This window comes from Trichomycterus rosablanca, chromosome 7, assembly GCF_030014385.1.
Source record: "Trichomycterus rosablanca isolate fTriRos1 chromosome 7, fTriRos1.hap1, whole genome shotgun sequence".
NCBI classification, from domain to species: domain Eukaryota; kingdom Metazoa; phylum Chordata; class Actinopteri; order Siluriformes; family Trichomycteridae; genus Trichomycterus; species Trichomycterus rosablanca.
In genome coordinates, this window is record NC_085994.1 from 18,120,738 (window position 1) to 18,145,000 (window position 24,263).

Here is a 24,263-nt window from a genome sequence, read left to right on the forward strand (position 1 = left end):
GAGAATCTGTGGAAAGAGCTGAAAACTGCTGTTCACAAACGCTCTCCATCCAACCTCACTGAGCTCGAGCTGTTTTGCAAGGAAGAATGGGCAAAAATTTCTGTCTCTCGATGTGCAAAACTGATAGAGACATACCCCAAGCGACTTGCAGCTGTAATCGCAGCAAAAGGTGGCGCTACAAAATATTAACGCAAGGGGGCTGAATAATATTGCACGCCCCACTTTTCAGTTTTTTATTTCTAAAAAAAGTTTAAAATATCCAATAAATTTCGTTCTACTTCACGATTGTGTCCCACTTGTTGTTGATTCTTCACAAAAAATTACAATTTCATATCGTTATGTTTGAAGCCTGAAATGTGGCAAAAGGTTGAAAAGTTCAAGGGGGCTGAATACTTTTGCAAGGCACTGTACATTGTACGAGGGTTCTTCAAAAAGTTTCCGCACTTTTTCTACAGTCACCTTCTGATGCATTTTTCCCAGCATCATACCAACTTTTTAATGCCATCAGCAAAAATGTATTTGGTTGACCATGTAGCCACTGATGCTTTCACATCATCACATGAAAATCCTCTTCCCCTTAAAGCTTCTTTGAGCGTCCAAAAGGGTGGAAATTAGATGGTGCTAAATCCAGACTATAAGCTCTCTCTGTCTCTCAGACACAACCAATTAATACTCCTCCCACCATCACTGTTTCCAACCAAAATATAAAAGTGCAGAAACTTTTTGAAGATCCTTTGTACTTAGTAAATAAATTCTGTTTGTGAATTTTTATGGTTGAAAGATTGTGAACCAGACTCTTTCTTTAAGCTGTCTTTAATTTAGACCAAAAATGTAGGTACCTTAATGGGATTTGTTAAAAGTATCATATTCTGTGCTGCAGGTGGAGGCACAGTTGTAAAAGTGTAGTTCAAAGTCAAAGACCATTAATGCAACCACTTAAACCACTAATAAATGCCAAGGGTTATGATTTAAGAAAATGAGGTTTGCATAATTGTTTGGTGTTTTTAAAGCACAAGTCTTTTTTGTCTAGCACCTTGATTCTAGATGTATTCTGTTGTAGACTGACTTCTTCTGATTCTTCACAGGTTTTCATGGCAAAAGTCCTGAACCATATGGCTCCCAGCCTCAGTCTCGGCTCCATCGATCCCAAGCAAGTCTCCCGGGACCCAAAACAGGTAGACAACTAGGAATGTGTGTGAAAGGTCATCTGTGGAAGTGGGTCAGCCAAGTGTGATGTGCATCTGTTGGTTTTCTATTAACAGCATCAGAGGAGGGTTGAGTTCTGACTCATTTATTAAATTCAATATGGGCATTATTTACACTCAGATTTCACCACCAATAGAACTGCCATGAGCAGATTTATAGAATATTGTTTTTTATATGTTACTTATATATTTTTTTAACATTTTACTGATCAAGTTTCACTTTGTTTTGTCAATATTTTTGGCAATGAGTTCTGACTTTATGTGCCACTGTGGTTACAGCTGGTAAAGTGGGTGACACACAGCAACATGGTTTCATCTTCACCTCTGGTTACTATGTGTCTGGAGTTTGTCATTCTCATCCCAAGTCTGTGTGGGTTTTCTCAAGCTAATTCGGGTTTCCTCCCACCTCCAAAAAACATACACAATGTGGACTGGTTGCTTCAAAATGCCCTTGTGTAAATTAGTTGCTTAACCTTGTTGTCAGTTTTGCCACAGTGGATAAAGTGCACAAGCCACAAAATCATGCTTTAGATCAGGTTGGGGACCACTGCTTTAGATCAGTTAATTTTTTGGGGTTAGGCACTCCTGTAAATCATTTCTCTTGTGATACTGGGCGGACAGAGAGGCAGGGCACAAGTGCACATACAGTAATCAGCAGTCTCTTCATTAAAAATCCATAATCATGCAAAGGTCAAGATCACAAGATTAATAAAAAACAAACAAAAAAAACTGAACACAGGACAAGACCAGGAAACTGAAAACATGAACTAGGAACAAAACTATTAACTAGAACAGAAACTAGAACAAGAATGCATGTAGCATGACAATACACGGAACAGAGAACAAACTGGAATACTGATACAATATAGATACTTCTTACAATGGGGACAATACAGCACAGGTGTAGACAATACACAGGAACAGACATGGGGGCGTAGACAGGGCGGGGGAACACTGATATGAAAACAAAACAAAGTGCTAGACGTGGGGGACTAGGGAGGATGTTACATCCCTATGGTGTCCAAAATTAGCATGTAGGGGTCTCAAAACTTAAATATTATTATATCACTGTATATGAAGAGAGAAATAGTACTAAAAGAAGTGTACTGTATTGCTAATCGAGTTCTTTAGCAGAGAAGTAGAAGCTGTTAAAGCTGCAAAGGAGATCCAACTCCATATAATAAACATGGTTTTGAAAATAGGTTTCCAACAAGCTTATGGTCTGGTGTCCAATTACTTTTGGCCATATAGCGTATGTAGTGCAGGATGCTGACATTTTGTATTTGTGATTGTGGGAATGAAATCATCTGACTTGCACATTAGGGAACCGTTCACCAGTGCAAAACCAGCTGCTCTATGCTATTTTAGCCACAGACAATCAAACAAAGCTAAAGGTCACTGACCACTGCAGAGGCCATTGCCAGCCAAATGTCTCAGAATTACAAACTCGTGTTTAGTTTGCAACTCCACGTTTTGGTATTTTCTTCTTGGCATGGTCAGATGTAATCATCATTTATTATTATATTATTATATTATATTATTATTATATTACTATATAGCTGAAATTGTGTGCTCACATGACCATGAGCTTGTTGTACATCACATATTAACCTACATTTGGCCCCCTTTGTAGCTATGACAGCCTTTACTCTTCTAGAAAGACTAGATTTTAAAGTCTGTCTTGAGAATTCGTGCCATTCAGTCAAAAGCATTTGTGAAGTCAGGCACTGATGTTGCAGCTGACGTTCCAATTAATTCCAAAGGTGTTTGATAGGATTCAGCTCAGAAATTTGTAAAGGCCACTGGAGTTCCTCCACACCAATGGGTACAGTTAAGTTAGAAACTAAAAAAGCCTCCCTCAAACTGATGCCAGTTGAAAGCATATAATTTATTTCAGATAACTGATGATTATATAGACTTGTTAGCAAGTTGAAACACCAGAATTCAATAATTAGACGAATTGTCCAAATACTTTTAGCGATATAGTGTATATACAAATACGTAGCTGCATAAAAATTGCTTTTTGGAATCACTTGGGTTTCTGTATTAATTACTTATATAAATTATCTTTATCCAGCTGTTACTATTGGTCAAATCTATTGTTCTTATTATACACATTGATTAATCATCATTTCTGACTGGTATATGAACCTCTGGGCTAATAACTTCTCCAGATCTGATTAATCAAACTTGATTATGGTCATTAACGATGTGGATTGTAAGTGGTCCTGCACTGTAGAATAGGCACAGAAAATCAGTCTGATCTGATTATGTGTTCTGTTTACACCCCGAACAAAAAAAATAGAGGATCATATAAAAAGAGCTGAATTAATGCCTGATGCAAGAAAACGGCTACAAAATAAATTCTGTCAATATTGATACTTATTAAATAGTATCAAGATGTCTACAAGTTGAAGAAACTTTAGTGTGCAATTCTTTCTAAAATGGACCATCCTGCAAAAAACATACAGAGAGCACAATATCCAATTCTAAAAGAACTTACAAAGTAACTGAACAAAATGTGTATAATTGCTAATACAGTGGTACTAATAAAGTCAATTGAGTTCAATTGGGTTCTGGAAGTGTCGCTGAGTTTAAAAGAGGTTGAGTTTTAAGGTATTTTTTCCCATAAGGATGTATGGGAAGCCTGTTAATGCGTTCCATGGTCCTGTGGAACTGCATGTATTTTAGGCTAATGTAAAATAATGGGGTTGTTTTTGACACGTATACACTGAAGATAACACAGGTATAATGTAAAAACACTGAAATACAATTACAAAACAGTTAAGTATCAATCAAAAATACAATAAAACCTGCACTTTACCTTTACCTCTTTGTTTCCTTATGCTTCTAAATTAGTGGAATGAAAAAATAAGCAGTAATAATTACAAGAGGTTTAGTGTTTCTGTGTTGTTCTTTTAATACATTAAGTTACATTATTTTTTATTAACGATAAGCATTTTAGACTGATTCCTACAATTTCTCAGAACCCCAACTGTAACTTTTAAAGTTTAAAAGTGAAACAGGAGAAAAATCCAGATAAACACAGACACATGTAGAGGCTTTCAGAGTAAATTTGACGGTTATTCCACACAAATGCAGATTCGTCTCATGGTCGTCAAAGGGTGTTGAGTTTAGGGGATGTTGAGTTACAAGGTACCACTGTATTGCTACTATAAAAAAATACAATTTGTAAATAAATAGACACCACTGACAAAACCAAACATGAAAAACCACCTTGATTTGTGGAATGTTCTTTGGATAGAGACAAAAACACATTTTTGGCAGTATTGCAAAAAGCAGAAAAAGGCACTGCACACTACAACGCCAAAACGTTCTCCCAGCTGTGAAGTACATGGAGCATAATGAAGCATAGCATCAGTCAATAAATACAAAAGTTCACAAGGGTTTTCCAGCCTGTACTGTGAATGATTACCTCGTTATTATTTAGTTATTTTAAGAACACAAACTTGTTCCTCTGAGTGTAGATTTAATGCCGTATGCGTTTAGATTCCTGAGTAATCATTAATAGTAAATAAATATATGAATAATGAATAAGGTTGGGGTTAACCTGATACTCTGGAACTTTATTTTCCATCATGTGAATGACCTTGTCTAACAATGCAGATAGAACAGGCACTTCTGCTTTTCAATGCAGTTCTGAAAAACAAAAGATGTACACTTCTCAACAATGATTATACAGTATAATACAGGGTGGGAATAAAAATGTTTTGTTTTTTTTCAGACACGTGTTAAATGTTGACTGTCCTGTCAGGTTGCAGCTTTGCCACTATGTCTTCTTTAGTCATTTTCAGTGTTGGGTAAACCAGCCTGCCTTGGGTCTGAACTTTAAATTATTCAAAATACAGTGCAGAGCTCTGAAAAACACAGACATGTGACATAAAAAGGAAATCATCACTATGCAAACCACTCCTATCCCAGATCCTAATACTATAGGTATTAATATAATATACAAAGAATAAATTACACCCAAAAAAACATAGTAGGACAGTAGAACAATGTGTGTGTGTGTGTGTGTGTGTGTGTTTCAGTATACATAAGATAAATTTGAATGTATAAACTGGGCACACTGAGACAATAACAATACTAATCATAAAATAGAACAATACACTATTATGGTGTTACAACATTTTAGCAACTTTAGCATCTGAATTTTTAATCTCTTCACTTAAAAAGAGCTTCACGGCTTCTCTTTGACTTATTTGAATTGCCGGCATCACTGCTTTTATACTTTAGGGTCATATTAAGTTAAATTAATTTTAACAATACAAACCAGCGATACCAAGAAAGATGATCTGAACATCAAGACTATGAGGCAGCATGAATATGCCATACAAAGGAATGATTCACTTCCTGAGCAGGACAGTGTGTGATGATTTCAACATACTACTCAGAATGGCAATTTACAAGTTATACATGGTTTATTTCTGGAATATTTCATGTAATAGTTTTAAACATATTTTGCCAAAAGCAAATCCATGGATAAGGGGGAACTACTGTATCACATTATCCAGTATGTTTTCTTCATTCTTGTTTTAAGGGTTACCTTATGTTTAACTAGGCACCATTTTCAATTTAACAGTACACAAGGAATTGGAAATGGAAGTGAATCATCTCTGTAATTAACCATTTCTGAACATCCTGTTGTACAGTAGATTAAGTAAACTCTTATTAAATGCTTATTAAAAGGCTCCTTAGCAATGCAGCAGAAACGTGTTTGTCCTTTCCTCAGGGAAATTTAGATACAATCTCTAATAGTGTTATCTGGTCTAGTCTTTTATTCATCCAGGCCTTGCCAGTGAATTAGGCCTTCGTGAGGAAAAGTGTAAAAGTGTTAAGATTTTAACAGTTAGTGCAGTTCCCCAATGTGTTGACAGTTTGCATAAACTGTAGTTTGAAAAGAACCATTGGCTTGTGCTCATCTTTACTCTCTCAGATTGAAAGATGACATGCGATTGAGATGACTTCAGTAGGTAGAAACTGCCAATGACTGAAACATTGGTATAAAAATGGGAAAAATCCGGTAAATGGGAACCTGCTATCTTGAGCATGTAATTCTAAATAAGGAAAATGAATTATGAGAATAAAATAGTAATTCTACCCCATGCTGAATACTTACCCACCCATCTTCTGTGCTGCAGGTGGAGGCCTATGAAACAGATGAGCTGGTTTATCATGGAGGGATGAAAGTCTCATTTGGAATGCAACTGATGGCAGCCTCTTCACGCATTGAAAAAGAACTTCCTGATATCACCTGGCCTTTCCTGCTTCTGCATGGCAGTGCCGACAAGCTCTGTGATGTTGGAGGATCTCAGCTTATGCACAATCAAGCTAAGAGCACAGACAAAACAATTAAGGTGCGAATCTTCTCCACACATGCATACAGTAATTCATGGGCATAGATATGGGTGTGAAATGTTCACACTTAGCAACTTTAGTACTTTTGGAAATATAATAACTGTAATTTAAATTACTCACTCAATTTATTAACCGCTTATCCACTTAGGGACATGGGGGGGGGGGGGGGGGGGGGAGCCTATCCCGGCTTTTCAATGGGCACAAGGCACACAGTAACACCCTGGATGGGGCGCCAGTCCATCGCAGGGCAGACACACATACACACACACACATACACACACCCATTCACCTATAGGGCAATTCAGTGTCTCCAGTTAACCTGACTGCATGTTTTTGGACTGTGGGAGGAAACCGGAGCTCTCGGAGGAAACCCACGCAGACAAGGGGAGAACATGCAAACTCATGTTTATAGAAAGGACCCGGGAGTGGGAAAAACCGTAGCTCCCGGAGGAAACCCACGCAGACACGGGGAGAACATGCAAACTCATGTTCACAGAAAGGACCAGGACCGCCCCGCCTGGGGATCGAACCAAAGACCTTCTTGCTGTGAGGTGACAGTGCTACCCACCAAGCCACCGTGCCGCCCTAATTTAAATTACAGTTATTATATACAGTATCTGCTGGCTAAAAATGGCAACGCAGATGGGCATGACTCTGTAACCCCCCAACCCCCCGCCAATCCCCACGGCAGATGGGCTCATTAAACAAAATACATGATTCAATTTAAATGGCAGAAACTTTGTGGTTAGAAATGTGTGGAAGTAATGATGTTCGACTTTAGATGGAAAATTTAAACGACCAATGTAAATCTTTATAAAGTAAATTAAATTACAGTTATTATATTGCTAAAATGGTTTCCTACCTCGCCTGTAGTGTTTTCATGTGGCATCTGACCGGGATGCCAGTCAGGATGAAGTGTGTACTGAAAATAAATGGATGAATTAATGGATGAATTAACCTTCTGTATGAAATCAGACACTCAGACAAAGGGGCAGCAGGAAAACATCAAAAATCTTAATCATGACTAAAGAAAGATTTTGATATAATAATTCAACCATACTTTAAACACACCCACATATACCATATGAATGATGAAAATTAATACTGATTAATTAAAGGCATATACAGAAATGCAGTCACCACTTAACACATACTTTTTATGGCCAAAAGTATGTGGATCCCGGACCATTAGCTTGTTTAACACACTTCCAAAAACATTGGGCATTAATATGGAGTTGGCTGGACACTCGGGTGACACCAGGTTTTGAATCCCAGCGGTGCTATCGGCCAGTCTGACATCTACGTACAGACATAAAATATATGGTTGGCTATGTCTGAGAGGAGTAGCCAATGCCCAACGATGGATTGGCGTCCTGTCTTGGGTTTGTGACTGTATTGCACCCAATGATACGAGGGAAACGGGACACTCTGTGACCCAGTTAAAGTGAATGTGATTTAAACAGCTTTTCAGACGGTGAATATGGCATTTTACTAGCGTACATTATTAACATAACAGAATGTGTAACACCCTTTAGGTGTGTGCATAAAGATTCTCTCAGAATGTGCATGACTACTCACACCCATATGTTTGTTTGTGTGTATCAGGTGTATGATGGGGCGTACCATGCTCTGCACCACGAGCTACCTGAAACGGCCCAGTCTGTCCTTCAAGAGCTAACAACCTGGATTGTGGAGCGTCTTCCCAACCCTTCTGGGCCTTAGCTGGTCATCCTCCAATAAATCCCACCCTTTTGGATTGATCCCGCCCCTTGACCATTTTCACATCTCTCATGTCTGTTTACAACAACTCGTCCTGCTGTGGTGCAACCAAACTCAATTATTTTCATTATTATTAAAACAATAGAGGTCAGGGGTCTCTGAACTTTAACCTATGGCGCCTAGGGCCGAGCTTTGATGTCAGGGCTAGTAAGTCTATTCATTCCACCCTACTCTTTCCAGGGTGTAGAGCACATTGTCGAGTCAATCGACAGGACCATAATGAGCACCGCTGCACCGACACCCGGCTTTCCTTTTGTGTTGCCGCATTAACCGAGCAGTTGCCCTTTGTCCTGCTGCTTTTCTTTGATGTTATGTTTTCCATTCTGCTCCTGCACTGATCTCTGCTGCCCCTGGTGGAACAGAGTGGCACTGCTGTTGTCAATCATCCCAGTTTCCAGGGCAACAACACAGAAAACTGGGCTTTGGTGAGGGGAAAATGAATTAATAAAGCAGGGTGTCATGGAAACAGAATAACAGAGGATAGAGAGCAATGTTAACAGGACGTTTAGTGAGGTAAATGAAGTGTGTGTGGGGAGGGGGCACTTTCCATCCCTTAACAGTCAAAAACTACACACCATACACACAAGCACAAAACATGTCACTACAAGCAGAGTGAAATTCAGCAGAGTGGACTGACTAACTGAGTCTGGTTTGCTTGACCGATGACTGTTCAGACTACAGACTGTTCCATTCTTGTGTATTGGGGGGTTGGGGTGGCACGGCAATGACTGTTTTCCAATATTGCTAGCTGAAAGGGAATGTGTTTAGTAACAACTGGCACCTCCCCACAATTCACAGAAAATGTTACATCCCTTATGTGCATTGTTACTGATATATTTCTAAGTATAGTTCTGTTACTATATTGCGAATATTGCAATAGTCTTTGCTTTTGATCTAAACGTAATGTTGCAATCAGAAAATGAAGTTGCACCAGGCTCCACTGTGGCATAACATTAAAACGTTTGCCCTTTCACATGAAGTTTGCATGTAAAGGCACATAGCCATCTGTTTAAAGGAGTCATCGAGAACAACATTGGTTCTACTCTGTGGTTTACAGAGTGGGCATTTCTGTCTGCCCAACTGATCAATGCAAAAATTTTATCTAAATTTTAGCCACTGCAAGGGGCAGTTACTTTACATGTCTCTGAGAAATCGCAAGTTAGTCCTTAACGTTCCAGACAGCTGACATGTAAAACTTAAATAAAATGAGATGAAATTGGCAAAAAAATCTGTAACATACGCTAGCACACCAGAGCTGGGATTTCGAATACATCGTATCGAATCTCAGCTCTGCCATCCGGCTGGGTTGGGAGGCTATATGAACGTTTGGCTGTTGTTCATACAGGGTAGGGAGACAGATAGGGACCTCATAACTGATGTAATTACGACCTCTGCTGGCTGATTGATGTTGTTTGCACAGAGTTGAGGAATAATGCTGATCAGGGCTGATTCGCATATGAACTCTTCTCGTGCACGTGTCGGAGGGGACACGAGTCAGTTCGCTGTCCTCAATCAGGGACGGGGGTCAGCACCAGTAGAGAGGAAGCATAATGCAATTGGGGTCAAAATTGGATGCGCTAAAAAATCAGGAGTAAACGGGAGAAGATGCATATAAAAAAATAACACAAAATAACCCTCCAACCTTTAATGTTTTTTAGCACTCAGAAAAATTTATGTTGGTTCTTCTTTTAGTAGCCAAGATATAAAACGCTTGCAAGTAAAGCATTTTTGAGATACGATATATGAGCAAAACAAATACTTAATAATCTTTTTAAGATTATTTGCACAATAATGTAAATACTCTTCTACTAAAAAGGGAGTTACTATTTTTTAGAAGTACTGAAGGACTTGTATATTCATTACATTTATTAACAAATGTTAAGTTGTATAAACAAGATACTATTTTAAACATTCTGGAACTGGTTTCAAAATACATGTGTAGCTTGATTGTCAACATACTAAATTATGTTGGGTGTATATGAAGTGTGTTTTGTTTTCTTTATTTAAAGAAAATTTGCTATTTATGATTTATATAATATATTATTTACAAACACCATTTTCAAAAAAGTTTGAATGTTTTGTAAAACGCAGTAAAATGAAGAATCTGCTCTTTAATTCTTTTGAATCTTTATTTTACTGATTCTATTTTTTAAGTAGAAAGAATAAAATTTCAAATGTTTTCACTGATCAACTTAATTGTATTTTGTAAATATAAACACATTTAGAATTTGATGCCTGCAACACACTCCAAAAGAGTTGGGACAGAGGCAAAATAAAAGTGAAAAGTTTATAGAATAATCACATTACAGTGTTCCACAATAAGCAGGTAAATTGGTAACAGGTAATGAAATTATGTTTGGGTATAAAAGAAGGATCTCATCACTTTGTGTCAAACTTCAGGAGAGAATTGCCAGTCAGTGAAAAAATTTCTCAATGCAAGATTGCAAATAATTCAGTCTTTCACCATCTACTGTTCATAATATTGTGAAAAGATTCAGGAAATCTAGAGGGATCTTAGTTCATGTAGGGCAAAGTCGGAAACCATTGTTGAATATGCGTGACTTTTGAGCTCTTAGATGTCACTGCATGATAAACTGTCATGGTACTGTAATAAATTTAGCCACATGGGCTCGGAAGTACTTCAGAAAACAGTTGTCACTTAACACAGTCTACCACTGCAACCCAAAACTCTATTACACAAAGAGAAATCTGTACATAAACACTTCTGCTATTACCGTACATGTGTTTTATGCACAAACACATCTGAGTACTCTGGTCCCGAGCTCATCTCAGATGGTCCAAAAGACTGAAAATGTGTGCTGTGGTCAGGTGATTCCATAATAAGTTTGTTTTTGGGAAAAAAGGACGTTGAGTTCTCGTTAACAAAAAAGAAAAGGACCATCCATACTGTTAACAGGATAAAGTGTAAAAGCCAACATCTGTCATGGTATGGGGAAGTATTAGTACCCATGGTGTGGTTGACTTAAGTGTGAAGGTACCATTGATGTGAAGGAGTATATTGGGATTTTAAAGAGACACATGATGCCAGCAATGTGACAATGTCCAATGATCATTTCAGCAACCAATGCCAGGCCTTATTCTGTTACTCATGCTTTACAACCATAGACACAGAATGCATGTGCTTGACTGGCCTGCCTGCAGTACAGATCTGTCTCATATAGACAATGTATTGTGCAGCATGAATAGGAGACTACAGACTACAGACTGTTAAGCAGCTGAGGTCTTATATTAAGCAATAATGGACAAAAATACACTTGCAAAACTAACAACAAATAGTGTCCTCAGTTCTCAAACTATTACAAAGTCGCATTAATAGAACACAGAGGTAAACATGCCTCTATGCCAACTTATTTGAGTGTTGCAGACATCAAATTCAAAATGTGTTCATATTTACAAAATACAATGAAGTTGATCAGTGAAAACATTGGAAATCTTTTTTTTCTACTTGTATCAGTTATATTAAGGGGCGGCACGATGGCTAAGTGGGTAGCACTGTTGCCTCACAGCTGGGTTTGATCCCTAGGTGGGGCGGTCCGGGTCCTTTCTGTGCGGAGTTTGCATGTTCTCCCCGTGTCCGCGTGGGTTTCCTCCGGGTGCTCCAGTTTCCTCCCACAGTCCAAAAACATGCCAGCAGGCTAATTGAAAACTAACCAGTGCATTGTAGTGCCGGTCCCAAGCCCGGATAAAATAGGGAGGGTTGTGTCAGGAAGGGCATCCGGCGTAAAAATTGTGCCAAATCAATGCAGATCGTGATCCGCCGAGAGCCGACCCCGCAACCAAATGGGACAAAGGCCAAGGAAGAAGAAGTATCAGTTATATTAAGATTCAAAAGAATTACCAAATAACAGTCTCTTTTTATTGCGTTTTACGAAACGTCCCAACTTCTCTGAAAATGGGGTTTAAACACACCTGCAAACATTTAACCTAATAAATGTAAATTAAGATGCCCTGTGAACATTTTTACCTTAGGGTTTATGATCTACCATCTTATAAAAGCAGACCTAAAATCTAACTGCTAATAATTTATGTTTGTCACCTGTACATATAAATGAGCACATTTACATGTACATTTAATACTGGCAGCTGTTAGAAGATATGAATTAAACCTTAAAGAACTGAAGTAGTTTACTATAGGAGAGTTGAGCTGGGATTAGGTGGTGCAGCAGTGTTCTAGACTTGCGCACTAGTCCCTGATTGCTGCTGCAACACTGACACCTACTGTTTGGTCAAGGAGTCTACACTAGTCTTAAAAGAATATTTTAGTCTGGCATGTTGCTCCGTGTGTGTTGTGGCTCTGTGTTGAGATCTACCACTGACTGGCTTAAAAACAAAACTGTTGTTGGTGGGGGCATGTGCTAGTCTGTGGATTTTCTTGGTCAGCATGAATGTCATACATGAGACAGAGGTTGAAAGTGGTGGAATAAAGTCTTAGTTAAGAGGTGTAGAGATATCGGTCAGAGCTACAGAGTAAGCCTAATTACAAGATATTACTTTATGAAGAGAGTTACAATGGAAGGATAGCAATAATATTGGCCACAGGTGTATATCTGTAGCTTAAACTGTTTTGCCTCAGTTACAGTGAAATCTCAGGCCCCACAAATATTTCTTGCTGGGAGTACTTCCTCTGTAGGTTCATATCTAAATAATTGTGGCTGTATAATTATTGAATATTGAATCAATTATCCAATAGAAGTGTTTTAAAATTAGGGCCACTTTAATACCACTAATATTCCTTCCCTCATTTCCATCTGTACAGAGTGGGGATACATTTGTGTGATTCTATCTGTCCACCTCACTTGCTGTAACTTGCTCAGTGATCTTGTGAAGGCTTTTGGAAAACCAGGCTTCGTTTTCCCCCCTTTTTTAGTGCTTGGATAAATCTGGCCCCATTTTACTGGCAAATTATACTGGTGCTGAGCTCATGCAAATATACGCCCAGAGTATGCAAAATAAATCAGAGGGCTTTCCAAACAATTAAAGTCAACTCCACATAGGAACTACACCATTAATCAGATCTCCCTAACCTACTTTCTAGAGCAGAACAGCTCATTCAGGTTCATCTAGGTCTCAGGGAGCAAGTCTTAATGCAGCTAACAAACCAGTAAAAAAGCAGTTACATGTAATTACATACATATAACATATAATATATAAATATATATAATCTACCATAAATTTGTAATATAAAACAAGAAAACTTTTGTGATTTTGTAATATAAGTAAAGCGATGATGCTCTGTAATGTGACTGTTCTGTAATCATTCAAGAAAGGACTGTATGTAAAGCAATTGTTAAATAACGCAGTAGTAAAGAGAACTCATCAACATTGTTCTTGCATGTATTGTAATGCCTGTACAACATGTCTGTTGTTAAATGTACCTCTCACGCTCACATTTTCCATCTCTTTTTTTTTTCACATACAGTGTATCACAAAAGTGAGTACACCCCTCACATTTCTGCAAATATTTCATTATATCTTTTCATGGGACAACACTATAGAAATAAAATTTGGATATAACTTAGAGTAGTCAGTGTACAACTTGTATAGCAGTGTAGATTTACTGTCTTCTGAAAATAACTCAACACACAGCCATTAATGTCTAAATAGCTGGCAACATAAGTGAGTACACCCCACAGTGAACATGTCCAAATTGTGCCCAAATGTGTCGTTGTCCCTCCCTGGTGTCATGTGTCAAGGTCCCAGGTGTAAATGGGGAGCAGGGCTGTTAAATTTGGTGTTTTGGGTACAATTCTCTCATACTGGCCACTGGATATTCAACATGGCACCTCATGGCAAAGAACTCTCTGAGGATGTGAGAAATAGAATTGTTGCTCTCCACAAAGATGGCCTGGGCTATAAGAAGATTGCTAACACCCTGAAACTGAGCTACAGCATGGTGGCCAAGGTCATACAGCGGTTTTCCAGGACAGGTTCCACTCGGAACAGGCTTCGCCAGGGTCGACCAAAGAAGTTGAGTCCACGTGTTCGGCGTCATATCCAGAGGTTGGCTTTAAAAAATAGACACATGAGTGCTGCCAGCATTGCTGCAGAGGTTGAAGACGTGGGAGGTCAGCCTGTCAGTGCTCAGACCATACGCCGCACACTGCATCAACTCGGTCTGCATGGTCGTCATCCCAGAAGGAAGCTGACGCACAAGAAAGCCCGCAAACAGTTTGCTGAAGACAAGCAGTCCAAGAACATGGATTACTGGAATGCCCTGTGGTCTGACGAGACCAAGATAAACTTGTTTGGCTCAGATGGTGTCCAGCATGTGTGGCGGCGCCCTGGTGAGAAGTACCAAGACAACTGTATCTTGCCTACAGTCAAGCATGGTGGTGGTAGCATCATGGTCTTGGGCTGCATGAGTGTTGCTGGCACTGGGGAGCTGCAGTTCATTGAGGGAAACATGAATTCCAACATGTACTGTGACATTCTGAAACAGAGCATGATCCCCTCCCTTCGAAAACTGGGCCTCATGGCAGTTTTCCAACAGGATAACGACCCCAAACACAACCTCCAAGATGACAACTGCCTTGCTGAGGAAGCTGAAGGTAAAGGTGATGGACTAAACCCAATTGAGCACCTGTGGCGCATCCTCAAGTGGAAGGTGGAGGAATTCAAGGTGTCTAACATCCACCAGCTCCGTGATGTCATCATGGAGGAGTGGAAGAGGATTCCAGTAGCAACCTGTGCAGCTCTGGTGAATTCCATGCCCAGGAGGGTTAAGGCAGTGCTGGATAATAATGGTGGTCACACAAAATATTGACACTTTGGGCACAATTTGGACATGTTCACTGTGGGGTGTACTCACTTATGTTGCCAGCCATTTAGACATTAATGGCTGTGTGTTGAGTTATTTTCAGAAGACAGTAAATCTACACTGCTATACAAGCTGTACACTGTTTACTCTAAGTTATATCCAAGTTTTATTACTATAGTGTTGTCCCATGAAAAGATATAATAAAATATTTGCAGAAATGTGAGGGGTGTACTCAATTTTGTGATACACTGTATATATTAGTATATAGTTTAAGTGCTGATATCACTGTCCAGTCCATGCATCACTATATCAGACTAATCCCATAAACTACACTGATCAGCCATAACATTAAAACCACCTCCTTGTTTCTACACTCACTGTCCATTTTATCAGCTCCACTTACCATATAGAAGCACTTTGTAGTTCTACAATTACTGACTGTAGTCCTGTTTCTCTACATACCTTTTTAACCTGCTTTCACCCTGTTCTTCAGTGGTCAGGACCCCCACAGGACCCCTACAGAGCAAGTATTATTTAGGTGGTGGATCATTCTCAGCACTGCGGTGACAATGACATGGTGGTGGTGTGTTAGTGTGTGTTGTGCTGGTATGAGTGGATCAGACACAGCAGCGCTGCTGGAGTTTTTAAATACACTCACTGTCCACTCTATTTGACACTCCTACCTAGTTGGTCCACCATGTAGATGTAAAGTCAGAGACGATCGCTCATCTATTGTTTGAGTTGGTCATCTTCTAGACCTTCACCAGTGGTCACGGGCTGCTGCCCACAGGGCGCTGTTGGCTGGATGTTTTTGGTTGGTGACAGTGAGGTGTTTAAAAACTCCATCAGCATTGCTGTGTCTTATACACTCATACCAGCACAACACACACTAACACACTACCACCATGTCAGTGTCACTGCAGTGCTGAGAATGATCCACCACCTAAATAATACCTGCTCTGTGGTGGTCCTGTGGGGCTCCTGACCATTGAAGAACAGGGTGAAAGCAGGCTGTGCTGAAAATGATCCACCACCCAAATAATACCTGCTCTGTAGTAGTCCTGGGGGGGTCCTGACCATTGAATAACAGCATGAAAGGGGGCTAACAAAGCATGCAGAAAAACAGATGGACTACAGTCAGTAATTGTAGAACTACAAAGTGCTTCTATGTGGTAAGTGGAGCTGATGAAATGGACAGTGAGTGTCGAAACAAGGAGGTGGTTTTAATGTTATGGCTGATCGGTGTACATCCATACACTATAGATTTTACATCAGCACTCACCAGTGATCACCAGCTACCGAATGTTTTTGGTCCATTTGAACCTGGTCATGCAGCACTGTAGGCAGTTCAACTAGAAAATTAAATGTGAACTTTAGACTATATGTTGTTTAAAAGCCTGAGTGGCCACATGGAGAAATGTTTTATGAACTACTGTTTGTATATGCATGTAAAATACATTTCTAATTGCTACTAATAACTGTAATACAATAATGTAAATAATATATTGTGATTGAACTGTTTTATTTTAACAATATATGGCGAGTGGTGGTACAGTGGTGCACCTCACAGCAAGAAAGGCCTGGGCTTGATTCCCCAGCCAGGTGGCCAGGGTCCTTTTTGTGTGGAGTTTGCATGTTCCTGCTGTGTCTGTGTGGGTTTTCTTCCACAAGCCCAAAGATATGCAGTTAGGCCAGTCAGTTGGAGCTACTAAAATTGTCCTGTGTGAGTGTGTGTGTTTGTGTGTCTGACCTGTGATGGACTGGTGACCTGTCCGGGTTGTTTCATGTCTCTGCCCAATTAATCGGACCCACCGTGACCTTAGCAAGAGTAAAACAGACAATGAATAAATGAATGAATAAATTGGCCAGTGGCTAAATAAATAAAGACTGTTACACAACTACAGTACTATCACATATATAAGTTTTATTCATAATTTATTTTATGTTCAACTGATTTCCTGAAGCAGTATAGCCAGTCTCGCCAAGGCAGCCTTTCCATTAAACCCAAAAATCACGCATTGCACAACAAGTGTAGAATGTTTGCTTTCTTATTTTGGTCTCAGAAATAGTATGCTAGATTATATTGAGAATAAAATCTAAAGCACATACTTGTTTAAACCGGCATTGTCTTTGATCATATTAAATAAGCAGTGTATGATTAATAGTTATATAAACAAATGTATAGTTAATTTATTAAAGATCAGTGTCCCACAATTAATTAACACCTTGTTTAGAATGTATTCCCACAATGTAACCAGTGTTTCCAGGTGATGCCAGTTCTATTGTGAACCTGATCCAAATAAAGCAGGTTCATAAATAATAAAAATCATACATTAATGAATTACTGTTTTACCAATAATAAATATTATTTAATATTTTAGATTCTTTATATTTTTAATATTTTATATTTAATCTTATCTGTTTACTCTTTTCAATTTTACTTACTTAACAGAAATGTACTTTGCACTTACTAATGTCACCATTTTTATTATTTTTTTATTTCTCCTACCTATATTTTATATTTTTATCTAATGGTTTTCTTTAGATTGTATTAAAATAAGGAAATGTTTAATAAAGAAAGCACTTCTGTCATACTGAATAAGAATGCTGTAAATTGTAATATGTATAGTACTGTAAAAAAAAAAAAAAAATGCTACATACAATTAATAAAAAATGACTGCAATTAAAATCACACATTTTCCCAGAAGTATATTTAAGTACTCCTAAGGGTCAGCCTATTACATAAAGTATTTGGGCAGTTTTTTTTTTTTTTTTACATTGTTCATGGCATATCCTCTCAAGCTTCGTCAGATTGGATGACAAGCATGGGTGAACTGTCATTTCTAGCTCTTAAAGACTTTCCCTGAAGCCACTTCAGTGTTGTTTTGACCAGGCTTTGGGTCATTGTAATGTTTAAAGGTAAAGTGTTCCTCATGTCTGAGTTTGCATGGAGGGTGTTTTAAGGGTGTTCTGTATTTGGCTGCATTAATTCGTCCCTCAATTCTTACCAGTCTCCCGTCTCTGCTACTGAGAAGCATCTCCATAGCATGATTCTGCCACCACTATGTTACACATTAGGAATAGTATTAGCCATTTTATATTGCCAGAGTCTTTTACATGCTGTTTTGCAAACACCAATAGGTAGTTATTTAATTAATTTATCCAGCCTTTTATTTAACAGTGGTTTCCTTCCTGCCACTCGGCCAGTAAGACTTAGTTTATGGTGTGCTGCAGAGATGGTTGTCCATTCACCCATTTACCCACTTCTTTAGATTTTTTAGTATAACAATATCTAACTTCTCACCCCTTGACCAACGCCTTTCCAGGCTATATGCCCAATTTAAGAAGGTTTAAGGTTGAGCCAAACTTTTGATTTAAAATTATGGAGTCCACTGAGGTTCTTAAATCCTCAAATCCTTAGATATTGTTTTATGTCCTTGCCCTTTATGTGCCTTCCCACAATTTGATTTGATTTTTAAGATCAACAGTAAGTTCCTTGGACTTCATGGCTTGGTTTTTGCAGTGTAAATTGAGGGCCCTTAGACCCAGATGTGTGCCATTCAAACTATGTCCAGTCAGTTGAAAATGCAACATCTCAAACATTATTAAAGTGAACATGATACAACTGACTCCAGTTTATGTGGCAGAGCAAATACTTCTGTGATTAAGAGATTTTATGTGGCAGAGCAAATACTTCTGTGATTAAGAGATTTTATGTGGCAGAGCAAATACTTCTGTGATTAAGAGATTTTATGTGGCAGAGCAAATACTTCTGTGATTAAGAGATTTTATGTGGCAGAGCAAATACTTCTGTGATTAAGAGATTTTATGTGGCAGAGCAAATACTTCTGTGATTAAGAGATTTTATGTGGCAGAGCAAATACTTCTGTGATTAAGAGATTTTATGTGGCAGAGCAAATACTTCTGTGATTAAGAGATTTTATGTGGCAGAGCAAATACTTCTGTGATTAAGAGATTTTATGTGGCAGAGCAAATACTTCTGTGATTAAGAGATTTTATGTGGCAGAGCAAATACTTCTGTGATTAAGAGATTTTATGTGGCAGAGCAAATACTTCTGTGATTAAGAGATTTTATGTGGCAGAGCAAATACTTCTGTGATTAAGAGATTTTATGTGGCAGAGCAAATACTTCTGTGATTAAGAGATTTTATGTGGCAGAGCAAATACTTCTGTGATTAAGAGATTTTATGTGGCAGAGCAAATACTTCTGTGATTAAGAGATTTTATGTGGCAGAGCAAATACTTCTGTGATTAAGAGATTTTATGTGGCAGAGCAAATACTTCTGTGATTAAGAGATTTTATGTGGCAGAGCAAATACTTCTGTGATTAAGAGATTTTATGTGGCAGAGCAAATACTTCTGTGATTAAGAGATTTTATGTGGCAGAGCAAATACTTCTGTGATTAAGAGATTTTATGTGGCAGAGCAAATACTTCTGTGATTAAGAGATTTTATGTGGCAGAGCAAATACTTCTGTGATTAAGAGATTTTATGTGGCAGAGCAAATACTTCTGTGAATAAGATTTTATTTTTTTTAATTTTTAATCATGTATTAAAACATGTTTTCCCTTTGTCATCATGGGTGATTGTGTAGATGAATACATAGAAATGACAGTTCAGTTTTTGATTTTAATAAATTGTTACTTGTTATTGGTGATTACGTATATATTGATGGGTAAATGGTCCGTGTACTTTTAAAAAACAATATTAAAAAACAGGAAAATGGGGCGTTATTAATTTTTTGTTTTAAGATCAAAAATCAAATAACAAACAAGCAGAAATTGAAAAACGGGTCCTATTTGAATTTTCCAAAATCAACATTTTTTTATCAGTTCAACCTGAAATAAACACACAAGTGCCTGCATGCGCGGTCATGTATATTATTTGCTTCACATAGAGAGTGTAAACCAAGCACAAGTGTTAAGAAGACAGAGCAAACAGTAATAATAATGTTACGCCCTGTCCCGTTCTGACTTTTGTGTCTGTCGTACTTTTTCCATGCCCTTGTAATTCACACAAACAATTTTTCCTAAAAAAAGGGCTATTCTAAGCAAAAGCATGCCGTTTACGAACGTCTCACCGTCGTCACAAAATTTATATATACAGGGTGAGTCAAAAGTCTCAGGACACTCTTATTTCAGAAACTAAAAGGAAAATGACATATCTCAATACCCCAGCAAGTAATGGGTGAGGGGGCCTATCATTTAGGCTATGTCCGGAACATGGCCACCATCTTGAAAGCCGCCATATTAGATCAAGGGCAAGTTTTTCCAATGGGAAGGTGGTCATGTGACACAGAGGTCCCCAACCACCGGGTTGCGGACCGGTACCGGTCCGTGGGTCATTTATTACCGGGCCGCACAGAAAAAATAAATAATTTACACCAGACCTGGGCATTGTACGGCTCGCGGGTCAGATCCCCAACTGGCCGGCATGAGGTCAGTGGCAATTAAAAATCAGACGTAAATAAATGTACATCACATATGCCATATAACAAGATTGTTTTTATTTTAACAAGAGCTCTATTTGATCAGGAGCTCTATGTGAGACGAGTGTTTTCTGCTTCACCGTAATGTGTCGATGAACAGAACTGAGCGCGACTGACAGAGACGATAGAGTTTTAAACAAGACATGAACTTCAAAAGTCAGTCAGGTGTAAAGACTGGGGCAGTTAAGATCAGCTTTGTGATATCCAAATAGTAACAGCACTTTGTGTAAAGTTAATGCACATTTTGTTCACATTTGTTTTCAAGAGAGTTGATTAAATAGTGAAATAATGTTGATGTCTTTACTCTGCCTGCTTTTCATTTTCATTATATTGAGCACAATATTCCACAACAGTAACAGTCTCTTATGTGGCCCCTTGGAAAATTTAATTGCCCACCCCTGAATTAGAGGTACATCAGCAAGGAAAACACTGCTTCCATTTCCAACCTATGGGTGTTTATCGTGAATATCCACTACGGACAACCACTAAGTAGCTTGTCGTCCACAGTCCCGGTTTCTCGGAATTTGGCTATGAGGGATGCAACAGTGCTGTGTGAAATCGGGGGTCTTTCTGGGTGTCGGTTGTTGAAGTCTGCGGCTATGACACGGCAGCTGCGTTCCCTGGACATCAGAATCACCTCAATCCTCTCTTCTTTCGTCAATTCCATCTTCTGTTACCTGTAAAGAACAACAAAAGTTTTGAATTACGATTTCTGAGAAAATTCTGGTCTTCTTTGATATGTTACATGACCACCTTCCCATTGGAAAAACTTGCCCTTGGTCCAATATGGCGGCTTATATATATATACAGTGCCTTGCAAAAGTATTCAGCCCCCTTGAACTTTTCAACCTTTTGCCACATTTCAGGCTTTAAACATAAAGATATGAAATTGTAATTTTTTGTGAAGAATCAATAACAAGTGCGACACAATTGTGAAGTGGAACGAAATTTATTGGATATTTTAAACTTTTTTTAGAAATAAAAACCTGAAAAGTGGGGCGTGCAATATTATTCAGCCCCTTTACTTTCAGTGCAGCAAACTCACTCCAGAAGTTCAGTGAGGATCTCTGAATGATCCAGTGTTGACCTAAATGACTGATGGTGATAAATAGAATCCACCTGTGTGTAATCAAGTCTCCGTATAAATGCACCTGCTCTGTGATAGTCTCAGAGTTCTGTTTAAAGCGCAGAGAGCATCATGAAGACCAAGGAACACACCAGGCAGGTCCGAGATACTGTTGTGGAGAAGTTTAAAGCCGAATTTGGATACAAAAAGATTTCCCAAGCTTTAAACATCTCAAGGAGCACTGTGCAAGCGATCATATTGAAATGAAGGGAGTATCAGACCACTGCAAATCTACCAAGACCCGGCCGTCCCTCTAAACTTTCAGCTCAAACAAGGAGAAGACTGATCAGAGATGCAGCCAAGAGGCCCATGATCACTCTGAATGAACTGCAGAGATCTACAGCTGAGGTGGGAGAATCTGTCCATAGGACAATAATCAGTCGTACACTGCACAAATCTGGCCTTTATGGAAGAGTGGCAAGAAGAAAGCCATTTCTCAAAGATATCTATAAAAAGTCACCTGGGAGACACACCAAACATGTGGAAGAAGGTGCTCTGGTCAGATGAAACCAAAATCGAACTTTTTGGCCACAACGCAAAACGTTATGTTTGGCATAAAAGCAACACAGCTCATCACCCTGAACACACCATCCCCACTGTCAAACATGGTGGTGGCAGCATCATGGTTTGGGCCTGCTTTTCTTCAGCAGGGACAGGGAAGATGGTTAAAATTGATGGGAAGATGGATGGAGCCAAATACAGGACCATTCTGGAAGAAAACCTGTTGCAGTCTGCAAAAGACCTGAGACTGGGACGGTGATTTATCTTCCAACAAGACAATGAACCAAAACATAAAGCAAAATCTACAATGGAATGGTTCACAAATAAACTTATCCAGGTGTTAAAATGGCCAAGTCAAAGTCCAGACCTGAATCCCATCGAGAATCTGTGGAAAGAGCTGAAAACTGCTGTTCACAAACGCTCTCCATCCAACCTCACTGAGCTCGAACTGTTTTGCAAGGAAGAATGGGCAAAAATTTCAGTATCTCGATGTGCAAAACTAATAGAGACATACCCCAAGCGACTTGCAGCTGTAATCGCAGCAAAAGGTGGCGCTACAAAGTATTAACGCAAGGGGGCTGAATAATATTGCACGCCCCACTTTTCAGTTTTTTATTTCTAAAAAAAGTTTAAAATATCCAATAAATTTCGTTCCACTTCACGATTGTGTCCCACTTGTTGTTGATTCTTCACAAAAAATTACAATTTCATATCTTTATGTTTAAAGCCTGAAATGTGGCAAAAGGTTGAAAAGTTCAAGGGGGCTGAATACTTTTGCAAGGCACTGTATATATACAGTATATATATACAGTGTATCACAAAAGTGAGTACACCCCTCACATTTCTGCAGATATTTAAGTATATCTTTTCATGGGACAACACTGACAAAATGACACTTTGACACAATGAAAAGTAGTCTGTGTGCAGCTTATATAACAGTGTAAATTTATTCTTCTCTCAAAATAACTCAATATACAGCCATTAATGTCTAAACCACCGGCAACAAAAGTGAGTACACCCCTAAGAGACTACACCCCTAAATGTCCAAATTAAGCACTGCTTGTCATTTTCCCTCCAAAATGTCATGTGATTTGTTAGTGTTACTAGGTCTCAGGTGTGCATAGGGAGCAGGTGTGTTCAATTTAGTAGTACAGCTCTCACACTCTCTTATACTGGTCACTGAAAGTTCCAACATGGCACCTCATGGAAAAGAACTCTCTGAGGATCTTAAAAGACGAATTGTTGCGCTACATGACGATGGCCAAGGCTACAAGAAGATTGCCAACACCCTGAAACTGAGCTGCAGCACAGTGGCCAAGATCATCCAGCGTTTTAAAAGAGCAGGGTCCACTCAGAACAGACCTCGCGTCGGTCGTCCAAAGAAGCTGAGTGCACATGCTCAGCGTCACATCCGACTGCTGTCTTTGAAAGATAGGCGCAGGAGTGCTGTCAGCATTGCTGCAGAGATTGAAAAGGTGGGGGGTCAGCCTGTCAGTGCTCAGACCATACGCCGCACACTACATCAAATTGGTCTGCATGGCTGTCACCCCAGAAGGAAGCCTCTTCTGAAGTCTCTACACAAGAAAGCCCGCAAACAGTTTGCTGAAGACATGTCAACAAAGGACATGGATTACTGGAACCATGTCCTATGGTCTGATGAGACCAAGATTAATTTGTTTGGTTCAGATGGTCTCAAGCATGTGTGGCGGCAATCAGGTGAGGAGTACAAAGATAAGTGTGTCATGCCTACAGTCAAGCATGGTGGTGGGAATGCCATGGTCTGGGGCTGCATGAGTGCAGCAGGTGTTGGGGAGTTACATTTCATTGAGGGACACATGAACTCCAATATGTACTGTGAAATACTGAAGCAGAGCATGATCCCCTCCCTCCGGAAACTGGGTCGCAGGGCAGTGTTCCAGCATGATAATGACCCCAAACACACCTCTAAGACGACCACTGCTTTATTGAAGAGGCTGAGGGTAAAGG

The 24,263-nt window shown here is 39.1% G+C and overlaps 1 protein-coding gene and 1 long non-coding RNA gene across 5 annotated transcripts in view; one reads left to right on the forward strand and one right to left on the reverse strand.

The window, feature by feature from the left end:
• Positions 1 to 10,345, forward strand: part of mgll (monoglyceride lipase) — a 52,904-nt gene extending 42,559 nt beyond the window's left edge. Inside the window, exons 6-8 of the mRNA XM_062999084.1 lie at positions 1,086 to 1,175; positions 6,368 to 6,583; positions 8,190 to 10,345. Of these exons, the coding sequence (XP_062855154.1) occupies positions 1,086 to 1,175; positions 6,368 to 6,583; positions 8,190 to 8,306 (423 nt within the window). The 3' untranslated portion in view covers positions 8,307 to 10,345. The remainder of the gene's footprint in view (positions 1 to 1,085; positions 1,176 to 6,367; positions 6,584 to 8,189) is intronic.
• Positions 817 to 24,263, reverse strand: part of LOC134318255 (uncharacterized) — a 35,002-nt gene continuing 11,555 nt past the window's right edge. For 2 of the 4 annotated variants that reach the window (XR_010013363.1, XR_010013362.1), the window contains exons 2-6: positions 21,288 to 21,327; positions 16,892 to 16,959; positions 7,447 to 7,506; positions 6,346 to 6,557; positions 4,123 to 5,083 (exon numbers count right to left, since the gene is read on the reverse strand). This is a non-coding gene — a long non-coding RNA (uncharacterized LOC134318255). Of the gene's footprint in view, positions 1,253 to 4,122; positions 5,084 to 6,345; positions 6,558 to 7,446; positions 7,507 to 16,891; positions 18,746 to 21,287; positions 21,328 to 24,263 lie in introns of those variants that run through there. The other 2 variants (XR_010013364.1, XR_010013361.1) reach the window with 2 other exon arrangements.